A 15,616-nucleotide genomic window follows, 5' to 3' on the forward strand; every position below is an offset into this window, starting at 1 on the left:
CTGTAGCCCTGGCCCAAGGCTGGCTCTAATGTTGTATCAAAATTAAAAAATATAGTCATTACAAACAATATTAAATGTGCACAGTTTTTAGTTTCAGACAATCAACTCTTCGTTAAATGTTGTTTGAACTTTCTTCTAACAAAGTTGACTGTGTTTAAGCTTCAAGATTATTTCTAACCATTGGAATAAGAAAGAAATAAAATATTCTCGCAAGTTTTAAGCTTAATGACTTTGTCCTCTAGACAAATTGCAAAAGAGTATTGAGAATGGAAAGCTATAAATATCAAGTGCCTTCAAGGCCATACTACTTCTTCCATGGGCTGATGTGAGAAAAAATGTTCTCTTGAGGAGAATGAAAAAGAAGAGAAATAAAAAGAAAAGTTGAGTTGAAAGCTACTTATATTTTATTCAACTATCTTAATACCTAGAGAGAGAGTGAAGAGTTACCATTTTTTTATTTTTTATACTCTTTTTGTAATCTTTAAATCTCTCGTGAGCTTCTTTTCATATTATTTTGAGTGAGTTATCTTTATTTATTTTTTATACTTTCTTTGTAATTTTTAAGGTTGTGTCCTCTTTATTTTTTAATTTTTAATTTTGAATTTTGAATTCATTTTCAATTTTCTATTTTGGTAGTCTATTTTGTCATTTGAAAAACTATTTCTCAAAACAGAAAATTAGAAAACGCGTTTTCTTTGAAATTTTGAAAATAATTTTTTTAATAATATTTTATTCAATAAATTTGATTATTCAGTAAATTAAAAATATTTAATATTAATATATTATTATATATATACATTTTAAAGTTAATAAATTTTGTAATATTTTTTCCATTATAATAATAAAATATGAATAAATAAATAAATAAATAAATGTGTTTTAAGTTTAGAGTTTGTTTTGGATGAAAATACTCAAAATAATTTTTGGTTGTTTTGAATTTTCTTTATAATTTTTTTTTTATTTTTAAAAATACATTTTTAAAAATAACAAAAAAAACGCATTTTTATTATTTTAAAAAATTAAAAACTAAAAATAACTTAAAAACAGCAAATAAAACGCAACCTAAATCTCTTATGAGCTTCTTTTCATATTCTTTTGAGTCATTTGTTTCTATAAGTTTCTTTTCATATTCTTTTGAGTCATTTGTCCTGTAAACTTCTATTGATATTTCTTTGAGAACTGTAAATTCTATGAGTTTTGCTCCATTTTCTTCTATGTCAAATTACTGTAAAGATTGTGAGCCTCATAAAGCTACTAAAAGGTTGTAACTAAATCAATTAAAAGATATTGAAAGAGTACAGCCGAGCCATTGAAAAGCTATTGTTATAAAATATAGTACTCGCCTCTCCGAACAGACACTTTTTAGTGGATTCTAAAAATTCGTAGTAAGAAACTAATATAGTGAATTAGAGTGAATTATGCCAAAACATTATAAATCTTGCTTACTGTTTGTATGCATTGTGTCTTACATATTCTTTTACATTTAATTTTTATATATTCACTAAAAATGAAATTAGAAAGACTTAGAAGCATTTTTAATCACAAAGGGTGTCTTGTCCATTGACTCAAACCACACAGGGTCTGATTGCATCTTATCCCTTTTCAACGTGTTCAAATACAATGCATAAGTACAACCAATAAAGTATTACGTACAATCTAATAATACAATCACTGATCAAACTTGGGACCTAAAAAATTCCCATGGCCTCTATCTTGCCATGTGCTATAATTTGATGATCCTAAAGAAAGAAATTTGGCAAAATGTTATAAATTTATACTCATAGAGTCAAATAGGACCATTAAAAACGCTCTCAAGTTGGCCAATTCCAATTCCAGTTTCAGTTTCAGTTTCATCCATTGGATACCAAATTTTAGTTCTAAATCACAATCCAGCTGAATGAAGATTCTGATTCACAGCAAAGCCACAACTTGTGGTTCTAATTAATCAGATATTAATAGAATCAACATAAAATGGACATTTGGGTTGTCAATGGATAATCAAAGAAATGAAGTTCCCATCATTAGGATCCAAAACTCAATAACATCACGAGCATTGTATCTGAAAGGCCCTTTCAGGGTTCTTCCCATCAATCTGCGAGTGATGAGGGAAATCGTATGGCATTTCTGCAGCAGCAAGCCCTGCTTCACCAAAAACTCGCGCAACTTCTCTGTGGACGACTGCATTGCCTTCTGGTGTCAGGTGCAAGCCATCACTGTAAACAACATAAATCGAGATGACAGGTTTGTGTTGAACCAGAGTTGACCAGTGTATGCTTATATATTTTTCAACATGACAACAACTTCTTTCACATGCTAATAATGGTAATAGCTTCAATTCATTCTGTTTGATCTTTTGGCATTTCAGAAGGCTCTTATTTTCAATAAATATGGGCACCTTACTAACTCAGGAGAGTCGATGAGGCTTTCAGACTTCCTCAACTGGGGGGAATCGTATGTGTTGAATAATAGTGAAACTATCTATTCAATTAAACCAGCCAATATAACCGGCTATTGAAGTGAGGGTCAGTCATCTAATATGTAGGCAGCATATGATGTAATATGGGAGCTATGCAGGTTTGATGAAGTTGTACAAGTTATAAAAATGTTTTTGGCTCTTAACTGACCTGAGGAACTTCTTTTGCCAACCTTCCGTTTCCTGCATCTTAGACCATAGATTGATGGAGGGAATACCCAGTTCCTTTGCCAATTCAACACACTGCTGCGCATACACTCCTGTCACTTCATTTGTTCTTTCTGGAAGCTCCATTGCTTTCTCACCATACAAAGATCTGCTTGGATCAAGAAGCTCATTATATGACAGTGTATATCAGTTTTAATACTAGCATCAAACACCCAACATAATACAAAACCTAGTTCAGAGTGGCTCCCACCCAGGGCAAATCCTTTATGACCATGGTTAAAAACTGCGGCTTCAAGTAGCCTCCAACTTGATTAGACATACTTGTAGACTTGTGGTCAAATGATGTTGGAAATTCAGTCCTTATATATATATATATATATATATATATCAATCTATAACAATATCACACCAAAAAAAAGAGAAAAGAACTGCCTTGAGGGGCTAACTCAATATGAAAAAACTCTGGCCTCTGCATGAGCACAAATTATCTACACAGGCATACAAGTCATCCCAAAAATTGACTGAAGATGTGAAAGAAAAGGAGCACTTCTCTCTCAACCATCAAGAAGAAGTGAAACAAGAAGGTTCCCCTAAACCTAGTGTCATGCCATCCCAGTCGACAATCCACTCGAGCCCATATTCTCAAGATAATATCCGACCGGGACAACATCCCGGGAAGTTGTCCCGGGATTGCCTGAGATATTGTCCCAGGATGGTCAGGGACATTGTCCCGAACAACAGTAACACGTGTGGGACATTATCCAGCACAACCTTCACGTGTGGGATATTGTCCTGCCCAAGTTTGTGCGGGACATTGTCCCGCTCAAGCCCATATGGGCCAGTCCTCCTCCTATGCACGGCCTTCTCAAGTACAACACACATTTCATGCTATAAGATATGCCTTGATGGGCAAGTTGGCCTGATCTGTGCTTAACTTACTAAGTTAAATCACTCTCCATGTGCCAAGGAGATTGTGACACGTGCCCAGCCACCTGTTCTTGTCCACTTACTTTGGGGGTATAAATAAGGGTCCATTCCCCTCATTTAAAGGATTGAAAATCTAATTGAACTCTAAAAACTTGAACAGAACACGCATATTTGTTCACCTTATGTGTACTTATCACTTAACCTGCTTGTTTATCTGTTAACCTGCTTCTTTAACATGTTGATTGATTTAAGCATCAGAAGGCCCACGTGGGACACTTCTCTATGTGCCTTCTAATCACATTCCAGTCTTGCAAAGCACTTCATCTCTTCACAAGATGTTCCCCAAGACAAAGACCTCCTTCTCCTGAACAAAGATTATCACCACTCCTCGAGGAAGAAGCTCCCCCCCTCACAAGTACTGGAGGTGTCCCTCACAACAACACCTACCTCTTCAAGCACTTGGAGCTGCTTATTCAAGAACTGAGGCCATACTGCACCTTGCAAACAACTCCTTGGGGACCATCCTCACAACTCCTCAAGGACTATCCTCATAACTCCTTGAGGACCATTACTCTTGCATTCCTTCATAACATTGATTTTCTCGTGCTAGAGTCGTGTTTTACCTCAACAACGTCCGAATTCCCAGGATTATAAATTTTAATTATTGTATTTTGGCAACAACAATTTGGCACCATCTGTGGGAATCGAACACAAAGCATAATGTCTTGCACCAAATCAATTGCGGAGACTTCACAAAAAAAAGAACTTCCCGTGGGACAAGTGCACGAGGCAAATGAAGTTCATCCAGTCGGACCGCAGCGAGGACATCTCAAATGCCGTCCCAAATGATAGCCATCCCTTGCACGACGATCCTCTTCCCTTACACAACAAGCCTTCTATCCCGTGCAAGTTCCTTCCCCTTGACAACTTCACATTGACCTACAGATGTTGTCCCTAAGCACTTCTATTGTCCTGGGTAGACTACACCCCCCACAGTGTTGCTTGTGGAGTGAAGATTTAAAGCAAAATTATGAGAACTTGAGAAAGAGCCACGATGAAAACACCCAAGCATCGAAAGAATTAACAAGTTTTATTCACACTTGGCTTCCTATTGTTGAGTTATCAAAATTGGTGAGGCATTTGACACTAGGTGAATCAAAGAAGCCTTCTACCCCTAGGGGAACTCTTCCCCCTCGAAACATTCATTCCCCCCAAGGACATCCTTGCTAAGCCTCGAGATGCCTACCCACGCACTCCTCTCCCATAGGAACTATCATCTGAAAGGCATTGATGCATGAGAAAAATCATTGTTCGCCAGAGATATGACGAAATGGTGGAAAGCACCACCTCAAGAGAGAATAATGCACAGTTGAGGAATCCCTCCAGGAGAGCCCCCAAAATGAATTCCCCTTCACATGACCCACATGGGACTGCTTAATACATAAAAAATTGTTGAGAATGTATTAGAGTAGAAGGGGATGACAATGCCACAAGGGGAAGTGCACTGACAGCGAATGTCATTTACCCCTAAGCTGCTTGATAGACCCCTCCCTTAGAAATTCAAGATGCCATAATTAACTACATATTATGGGAAAAGGGGACTCAATCCACCACATTAAGCGTTAAGTCTCTCACACTTATACATGGACGGGATGATGCTACCATATGTTGGCCTTTTCCTTTGAGCCTCATGAAGTATGTTCATTCCTGATTTAGTGAACTACCTGATCAATCCATCTCATCATTTGAGCATTTGTGCAAGGAGTTTGTTTAGCCCTTTGTCATCAATGCTCCGAGGAAGAAAGATACCACCTACCTCTTGAGCATACAACAAGACCAGGAGACTCTGCAACAATATATAGATCGCTTCTGCAAGGCCACCTTGGAGGTACACGATCTACAGGTGGGGATGGCAGTAGCTGCTTTATTGCAAGGGTCTAAATTTGTCTTTTTGAGGGAATCATTGGCATTTTATCATCCAACCACCCTTGTAGATCTCTTAGCCCGCGACAACAAATTCATTGTGTAAACAGAGGTTCTAAACATGTTTGGAGAAGTTGGTGAAAAAAGCAAAAGGCAACGAGAGAGAATCAGGTGCAAGGCCCAACAAAATCGACGTAAAGGCCTGTAAAATTAAAAATTTCATTAGTATGCACTTCAAGGCTTATACTCCACTAACTGAACCCCGCTCTGCTATTTAATGGAACATACAATGCTGATTAGTTTTCCTCCACCCTTTGGTAGTCCTATAGGGAGAAATGCAAATGCTTTTTATAAATATCATGAGACCTTGGGGCACATAATCGATAAGTGTCAAGAACTCAAAAATCAAATTAAGCTCCTAATTCGGGAAGGCAATCTCGATTGGTTTGTACAAAGACTAACCCGAGATCGAAACCCAAGGCAGGGGCAAGAAAGGCCACCCCAAGGCAAAACCAAGATTGGGGGCAGAACTGGAGGAACGATGATGATAGTGGTAGAAGAGGAGAAGCACTAGCACCGTCTGTCGACAATCAGCCCACACATTAGGCAATCCAAATCATCTCAAGGGGAGAGACACTAGCTGGGGACTCCTTGTTCGCACAAAAGGCCTATGCTCATCAGGCCTACAATGTTGATTTTGTTACTCGAGTTTAAAAGGATGAAAAGCCACTCGTTTTTACTCCTGATTAGGGTGACACCGTGATGCCACAGGATGACCCCATGGTGATATCAATAGTTATTACTAAACACTTGTCAAGGTCCTAGGGTTTACCTAGGGGTTTTTAAGGAAAATACCGAGAACAAAAGAGAAATAGAGGGAGAATTAGATAGAAGGGGGGAGATAACAAACAAAATTTGGGAGGGAGATAAAAGGAGCTCAAGAAAAAGGACATAAATTCATATATCAATTCACACATAATCCCTTTTTTACATCTCCAGTCGCTTTATATAGACGTCCCCTATGTAGGTAATTCTATTATAGAGTAAAATAGAAAATATAAACAAACAAAAAATACTAAAACGATCTACTACTGCCTACCATATTTATTATTATATCCTTGGGGTTCTGACAATACCCTATAGAGAGGATTCTTGTGGACAACAACAACTATTGATTTAATCTATTGGAATTATTTTGAGTAAATGCACATAGCTCATGATCATTTGAAGCCTATTTCTTCTTTCATATAGCTTTACGGGAGAAGTAGTGCCAGTTGTCGGGTCTATACAGCTTCCAATAATTTTGGGGACCGTTCCTCAGAGTGTAACCCGTTTGGCCAATTTTATGGTGGTTAAGATCATGTCTTTAGCGTACAACATCATTCTTGGGAAATCTCTAACCAATAATAAGAGGGTTGTTATTTCACTAGGCTATCTACTCATGAAAGAACAAGTCTGCGGGAATCAAAAAAGTGCATGGGCTTGCTATATTTCTTCTACAAAGAGTGCCAAAGGCAAGGAGACAATTGAAACATTAACCATCTCAAAGCAAACCATTGCCAAGCCACAACCAGTGGAAACTTTAGAAGCTATAAGGCTTCATGAAGACAAACTAGTATATGTGGGCAATCAATTATCACCAGAGGCAAAAGAGAGTATGGTTTAGTGTTTACGAGCTAATGCAGATATCTTTGCTTGGACACTCGCTAACATGCCTGTAATTAGCCCAAAGGTCATCTCCCACCATTTTAATGCATGCTTTGACACCAAGCCTATCAAGTAGAAGAAGCAAAACATGGCTCTTGAAAACCAAAGATCTTTGAAAGAAGAGATCAATAAATTGCTAAAGGCCGAATTTATTCATTAAGTCTATTACCCTAATTGGCTGGCCAATGTTGTCGTGGTGAAAAAGGCCAATGGAATGTGACGAGTTTGTGTAAACTTCACCGATTTGAATAAAACATACCCAAAAGATTCGCATCTGCTTCCCAAATTGACCAATTAATTGATGAGACATCTAACTCTGGAAGCATCTAAAGTTGCTACAACATCCACAAAGTTCTTGTCTTCTATGATGGAGTCCAGTTTGAAGGGTAGTGTGGAAGCATCTAACAGTTTGTTATAACAGTTGTTGTTGCTATTTTGTATCTGCAATTTATATTTCTAATTATTGATGTTTAGTATAGGCAGTACTCTTATTTCTGGCAGTCAAGTTGCCTATATAAGGAGCACACAGTTCCTTAGTATATTGTAACTTCATTTTTTCTGATTCTCTGAATAAGAGTTCTACTCAAGGTATTGTTTTCTCTCTACTCCTTGTCATGTCCTTGACCTAATCCTAGGGTTTTTACATGGTATCAGAGCCTTTTGCTCTTCTCTAATGGCCTCAAATCAATCCTCCTCTCCTTCTCCTTGATCCTCGTCTTCTTTGTCGTCTGCTTCTCAAACTGATTTCTCCACAGTAGCTAAAGCCTTTAGCTTCATTCCAATAAAGCTTGATTCCAGTAACTATATTTTCTGGAAGGCTCAAATTCTTACTATAATTCGAGCATTTGATCTAGTCTCGTTTCTTATCAAAGCCACTCCTACAAAAAGTCTGCCCAATCCAGATGGTGAAGATGTAGTTATCAATCTAAAATACTTGAACTGGATTTGATCTGATCAGCTCTTGTTGGGATGGTTGTTCTCGACAATTAGAGAAGAAGTTTTAGCGTAGGTGATTCATTGTGAATCATTTGTTGAGATATAGCTTACTTTAGAAAATCTTTATGCTTGCCAAACCATAGCTAAGTCATTTCAATTGAAGCATAAATTAAGATCAATTAAGAAGGATGATCTCTCGATAAATGATTATATTCTGAAGATTAAGACAATTGGTCATTCTTTAGTTGCTATAGGCAAGCCATTAACCGATAAAGATTTACTGCCTGAAATCTTGAATGGACTAGATCATGATTACGAGACTGTTGTGAGCTTAATTACCTATCAAATGGATGAAATCGATTTGGAGAAAGTCCAATATTTACTTCTAATGCATGAGCAGAGATTGCCGATTAAGAATTCATCGTTGAGTGTTTCCTCTTTGAATTCAGTTATGCATGCAAATGTTGCATTGTCTAATTTGTAGAATAATATCGATTTTGGTGACAATAATAGAGGAGGTTATTCAGTAAGAAGGAACAATTTTAATAGAGGAGGCAGAGGTCATGGAAGAGCATCAAATAGATGGATTTATTGTCAATTGTGTGGCAAACCAGGCCACTTTGTTGACAAGTGTTATCATCGCTTTGATAAGATTTTTTAGCGACAAGTACCTAATCAAGGATTTACTTGAGCAAATGATGGGAATCAATATAATAACAGAGCCTATGTGGCCTCCTTTAGTGATTCTAATGGAGCCTACATGAGTGAAACAGGTTCTATGTTAGGTTCCCACGATGGCAATAACCCTAGATCTTCTACTTCTTTTAATACTTTTGTTGCTTAGTCTTCATTTTCAGATCTTTTTTGGTTTGTCGATTTCGAAGCAACAAATCACATTACATCAAACCTGAACAACTTATCCTTACATACACCTTACAGTGGTGGAGAAAAAGTTGTCATAGGTAACAATAAGTAGCTGCCTATAACTCATGTTGGTGCTAGTCAGTTGCACACTAACCTCAAACCTACTTCAGTTCTTTCAATTCCTAATATTCTTCATGTTCCAAATATGAAGAAAAACTTACTTAGTGTTTCTCAATTAACTCGTGATCATAATGTTATGGCTGAGTTTCACTCAAATGTGTGTGATCAGGACAAAACTACCGGATTGGTGCTACTCAGGGAACATCTTAAGGATGGGTTCTACTGATTGCTACCAGCAGCTTGGTTTGTTGTCAACAAGAATTCTGGCCTATCCCTAGAGCCTCTATCATATTTTCACTCCATATTTCTCCCTCTCATTCTTCCTAGTTCTCTCTCATTTCTCTTGATTTCTGCTCTATATCTCCCTTCAATTCTCCTTTGTTTCCCTCCCAAATCCTTCCTAATTCCTTCCTAAACCCTAGCTAAATCCTAGGGTTGTGACATTTGGTATCAGAGCCAACGATTATCGGCTGTGAATCGGAAGTCGTAGCAATTGACCAAGGCGATTCCGCAACAAATTCAGACGATAGATTGCGGAATTGATCGAGACAGTAGGTTTGGGGATTTGAAGCAGTGATTTCCGACGCTTAGTGGCGAATTAATTTCCAACAGTCCTGGATGCAATTCTGGTGACTGGAAAATTAATCAGAGCAAAGCACTTCAGGCTCGGAATTGGAGACGAAGCGGCCAGGTGAATTCCGACAACTAGAGGTCGGTGATTGGGTGGAGAAGAAGGCACTGGCTTGGGCGATCATTGAATCCGCTGGACCATGGGTAGATAGCGATCAGTTGCAAGCAAGTCCGATAATCAGCAATTCAATTGCAGATCAAAGGTGTTGATTCGGGAGAATAGGAAGCATCATAGCCTTGAGCAAGGCAAGAAGGAAGGCGCAGCCACTGCATGTGACTTCGGCTATTATCCAAAGCAAATCTAGGTCACTGCATGTGATCGAGTTGTGAAGGCAGGCAACATCGGAAACGGTCCAGAGGAGAATTCTGCAAGCGGCAATTCTCAATTGCCTCAATTTCGATTGTGATTCTCAACTCAGATTTGGAAGTTGAGCAAGAGGTCTGGGCGAGCGTGGAACTGAAATTCCAGGCGTAAGAAAGGCTGTCAATTACGAATCAATTGCCAGGAGCGAAACAAGGCTAGGCAATTCAGGCAATCCAGAAGCTGAAGACGAAGCAGGTGGTAGCCTTGTGGCTGGAAACTCAGCTGTGGAAATGGATAGCAGCAATTCGATTGTGATTCCAGCAGCTCCTCGCAGTGAGACTCGGAATTGTTGAAGGTGCAATCAATCAGCTGCACCTCGATTGCTGCTTGGGAGTAAAGCAAATCAGGATAGGGCTGATCAAGGCCAATTTGTGAGGTTCCAGTGACGGAATGCTGGTGAAGTTGGAAGCTGTGAGTAGGCGAACTTGAAGGCCAAACAAATTCGATCCTCGATTGCTAAAGTGAGGTTGAGGCGAGAAGGAAGCTTCGGTCGGAAGTGGATATTGAGTAATCGCTGCGCATTGGAGTGCGATTCAATCCGGAGAAATTCTCAGCTGACTTGATTGAATTAATCAAGCAGTTCCTTGGCCGCTGACTCTTGTTTGAGTTAATCAAGTAGATCCAAATCCAGATCTCAGTGGATTTTGTTTGGGGCAGAATTAGGTTGGCTGAACTTGAAGCTGCTATGGTTGCGGATTTAGAAGCGATCGATTATCAGTAGGTCTTGGCGATTTATCAAAGCTATTTCAATGACTGAATTCCAGTGAATTTGGAGGCCCAACAAATTCAATCAAGCTTTGGAAGTAATTGCGCAGCAGAAGTTGTGGTTTTAGAGTTGCGCAGCAGAAGTGTGGGTTTCAGAAGTTGCGGATAGATTTCCAAAACTGATTAGAACAGGTTATCTTTTGAAATTATCCAGAGCCAGCAAATTGTTTGAAGGGTAATTGATTTGGAGGCCATCAGTAGCAACTAAAGACTGATTTGGATCTAGCCTTGTGTGAATTTAAGGTTGCGGAATTTGAGTACTGAAATAAGTTTCCGAAGTGGTCATTGGAAGCTGATCAACAGGCTGTTGTAGTGGTGAATTTTTAAGGACTTCAATTGAGGAGATGGCCGAAGGATTATGTGCTGCAACTGCTGCAACAAGAAAAGGAATCAAGGACCTTAGTAGACAGTTGGATGATTTTTTTATCCTATTCTCGTACAAATTCCAGGTTAGTATTCCAGCTGAATGTTTTTCAAAAGAATATTCTGCCTACCTAAGTCAGATTGGAGATGAGAGTTGCAACGGAAAGCATGCGCTACAGCCTAAATGTTATATTAAAAGCAGCCAACAGATTGCAGGAATTCCTAAGGCTGATGTGTCCCCAAGATTAGGAATGGATGATGCAGAGGAGGAAAACTTGGGATGAAGAGTTGGGGAAACTCACTACACACCCTCAGGCTTGCGAATGGACATTCCCGCATTTGAAAGAGATAGGCCTAAATGGTGGATCAGGCAGTGTGAACGAGCATTTTACCAATATCGAGTAGCTGAAGGGGAGAAAGTGAAAATGGTTGCAGCTTATTTGGATGGTGTTGTAGACACTTGATTCTAGAATTGGAGCTAGGGAAAGGTAGAATGGAGCTGGCCACAGTTTGTAAATGCCTTGTGTACTCGGTTTGGAGAAAGGCCCAAAACTAATGTTGTCATAGGAGTTCCTAAGGCTGCTCATCAAGTAGTGCAGGGAGCAGATGAAGTAGCTATGGAAGGGGAAGGTGGAGTTCATGAAGCTCAGGAGGAGTATGAGGCTGATGACATAGTAAGAACAAGAATGATAGTTGCAAGGAAGGAGAATAGCCCTGCTGAAAGTGAGTCCTTGGTGTACTCCAGCCACCCACAAGTAAAAGTCTCTCCACTTGAGGAAGCCCCTACTGAAAATATGGAAGGATCTAAATATACTGTTCTTTTGGTCTTGGCTGTGGAGAGGGCAGAAGAGTACATGGAAGAAGAGATTGAGGAGGAGGAAGTGGAGGATGGTACTCAATCAGTTGGCAGCCTCTCAAGCACTCTTACTAGTGCTGAGACACTTGATGATATTGATCTCTGGAAGCAGCAGAAGGAGCCAGAACAGCCTCTTCACCAAGTACTTGAGGAGAAGGAACAAAGGATGGCACTGGGCACACAAGATAAGACAACGGTAACATTGCAACCAGAAGAGTTGGAGGTAATGCACAGATTTTTGCATGCAGAGAGGGTTGAAATTCTTCCCATGATTGAAAAGAATAGAATGGTAGGACTGACAGTTCCTATGGAACCATTTTTAATGGCAATAAGGAAGAGGGGGATGGTTGAAGATGGTGTTGCAGCAAGTCATAATGCCATTACTTTTGAGAGAAAAGAAAAGAGGAAAAAGCCTAGAAGGATAAAGAAGGAAAGAAGCATTAAACTGATAGAGAAAGTTGGGATTGGATGAATAAGAATGGCTCAACGGTAATAAGTTTCTTGGGGACAAGAAACCCTTCAAGGAGAGGGGATTGTCATGACCCAAGGGTAGTTAGAAGCGCCCTAATGTAATTAGTTTTCTTTGTTTGTTAGGAGCTATTTTTGTTATTCTGTTACAGCACATGGGGCTGTTATTCTAGATGTTTGTATAGCCTATAAAGCCTATAAATAGGCTCAAGTATGTAGAGAAAGAGATGCTGAAACAATATAGTGAATTCATATTTTCCCTCCATATTTTCTCCCTCTCATTCTTCCTAGTTCTCTCTCATTTCTCTTGATTTCTGCTCTATATCTCCCTTCAATTCTCCTATGTTTCCCTCCCAAATCCTTCCTAATTCCTTCCTAGACCCTAGCTAAATCCTAGGGTTGTGACAGTTGTTTCATTCCTTACTTATCCTTCTCTGGGCTCTTGGAGTATTACATTAGAGCATTCTTGCCATTTCAATCTAATGGTATTCAACCTAGGTTTACTTGTCCACACACACATCAACAAAATGGTATGGCAGAAAGAAAACATAGACACTTAGCCAAAATGGGTCTAACATTGTCATCTCATGCTTGCCCTTAAAATTTTGGGTGGAAGCTTTCCAGACAGCTATTCACCTTATTAATTGGCTACCTACTTCTCCTATCAAGTTCAACACACCTTTTGAACTTCTTTATCAAAAGCCACCTAAATATCAATTGTTACAACCTTTTGGCTGTGCTTGTTTTCCTTATCTTCGTCCCTACAATAAGCACAAGTTAGATTTTCACTCTACTAAATGTCTCTTTATTGGATATACTCCAACTGGCTATAAGTGCATGCATCCATCAGGAAGAGTGTATGTGTCTCGAAATGTGAAATTTAATGGTAATGAGTTTCCTTTCCTTACTTTGTTTCCTATTTCTTCTATTGGTTCTAAAAATGTGTCATCATCTTTGGGTTATTCTACTGATTTTCTTCAACCTATTGTTACTTCTCCTACTTCTTCAAGTTGTCCTCGAGTAGCACAGTCTCCTCAAGCTTCAAGTCACGCTGATATTATTAGTTCTCAGGCCACAACTCCCTCCACTTCATCTACATTGCAGAATTTTCCCACTCAATCTCCAACCGTTACTTCCTCTTTGCCCACTTCCAAGGATGTTCCATCCCCTTCAATTCACCCTATGCTCACCCGATCTAAAGCCAAACACGTTCTTGTAACCCCTTCCCCTCATGCCTTGTGAGTAACATTGAACCTAGTTCCATTCGTGAGGCTCTTTTAAACTCACAATGGGTTAAGGCTATGGAAGAGGAGTATTCAACTTTGCAGTGAAACCATACTTGGGATTTAGTTCCCTGTTCAAAGGATATGAACTTAGTTGGTTGCAAGTGGGTGTTCCAGGTAAAATACAATGCCGATAGGTCAATTCTCAAATATAAGGCTAGATTGGTGGCAAAAAGTTTTCATCAAACCCCCGGTGTGGACTATGCTGAGACTTTTAGTCCAGTTGTTAAGGCCCCCATTATCAGAGTATTATTCTCCTTAGCTGTAAGTTTTGGCTGGGATATACAATAAGTGGATGTGAACAATGCTTTCCTTAATGGAGACTTGACTGAAACTATTTATATGGCTCAACCTAAAGGCTTTATTTTGACAATCAGTATCCTACTCATGTGTGTTGATTAAATAAATCTCTCTATAGTCTTAAGCAGGCTCCTCGAGCATGGTATTCAAAACTAAGAGCTACCTTACAATCTTGGGGTTTTGTCAGGTCTATATCAGATGCCTCCTTGTTCATTAAACGGACAGCTACCTATGTGCTCTTTGTTCTAGTTTATGTTGATGACATACTGCTCACCGGATCAAATTCAGCAGCTCTTAATTCTTGTATTGATGATTTGGACACACAATTTGCTCTTAAGACCCTAGGTTCGGTAAATTACTTTCTAGGGTTTGAAGCTTATAGAGATAACAATGGTCTTTATCTTACTCAGTTAAGTATGTGATTGATTTACTAAAAAAGGTAGTCATGCTGAGTTGCAAGCCACGCAGCACACCTATGGCTGCTAGCGTTTCTTTGATTAATGAAGGGGATCCTTTTCCTAACCCATCCTTGTATAGAACATTAATTGGTTCACTGTAGTATCTCTCCTACACGCATCCAGATATAACGTTCATAGTGAATAAATTGAGCCAATTCTTGACTAGTCCCAAGACTAAACACTAGTTAGCATGTAAGAGGTTATTTTGGTATCTTAAAGGTACTATTGGTATGGGTTTGGTTTTTACTCCTTCATCGAATGACCTATCCTTGGTGGCTTACACAAATGCTAATCATGCTAGTTGCAAGGTTACTCGGCATTCTACTAGTGGGTTTTGTGTATATTTTGGCCACAACCTTATAATGTGGGGCTCCAAGAAACAATCGGTTGTTGCTAGGTCTGTTGGAGAAGTCGAGTATTGAGCAATTGTTGTTGGTGTGACTGAACTAATGTGGTTGAAGTCATTATTTGCTGAGTTGGGATATTCTTGTGTAACTTCTCTTGTTGTGTGGAGTGACAACTTGGCTGCTAAGAGCATGGATGAGAATCTCGTATTTCATTCTAAGACAAAGCATGTTGAAATTGATGTTCATTTTGTAAGGGAGAAAGTTAAATGTGGTGAGGTCGAGATCAGATATGTTCCAACATCTAATCAAGTAGCAAATATTCTTACTAAAGGATTGCCTAGAGACCGGTTTGCATTTTTGTGTAAGAAACTTGGCTTAAAACTGTCACCTATGTGGCTGAATTAAGACCAACTAAAGTTGCTACAACTTTATCCACAGAGTCTAGTTTGAAGGGGAGTCTAGAAGCATCTAAAGCTGCTACAACATCCACAAAGTTCTTGTCTTCTATGACAGAGTCTAGTTTGAAGGAGAGTGTGGAAGCATCTAACAGTTTGTTATAATAGTTGTTGTTTCTATTTTGTATCTGCAATTTATATTTCTGATTATTGATGTTTAGTATAGGCAATACTCTTGCCTATATAAGGAGCGCACAGTTCCTTTGTAT

General features: G+C 39.0%; 1 protein-coding gene across 2 annotated transcripts in view; it reads right to left on the reverse strand.

The window, feature by feature from the left end:
• Positions 1-1,704: 1,704 nt before the first annotated feature.
• The window catches only part of LOC127792401 (GDSL esterase/lipase At5g62930), a 37,355-nt gene continuing 23,443 nt past the window's right edge, over positions 1,705-15,616 (reverse strand). Inside the window, exons 7-8 of one of the 2 annotated variants that reach the window (XM_052322875.1) lie at positions 2,625-2,789; positions 1,705-2,213 (exon numbers count right to left, since the gene is read on the reverse strand). In XM_052322875.1, the coding sequence (XP_052178835.1) occupies positions 2,045-2,213; positions 2,625-2,789 (334 nt within the window). In that variant the 3' untranslated portion in view covers positions 1,705-2,044. The remainder of the gene's footprint in view (positions 2,214-2,624; positions 2,790-15,616) is intronic. The other variant, XM_052322876.1, reaches the window with a different exon arrangement.

Source organism: Diospyros lotus, chromosome 15 (assembly GCF_014633365.1).
Source record: "Diospyros lotus cultivar Yz01 chromosome 15, ASM1463336v1, whole genome shotgun sequence".
Taxonomy (NCBI): domain Eukaryota; kingdom Viridiplantae; phylum Streptophyta; class Magnoliopsida; order Ericales; family Ebenaceae; genus Diospyros; species Diospyros lotus.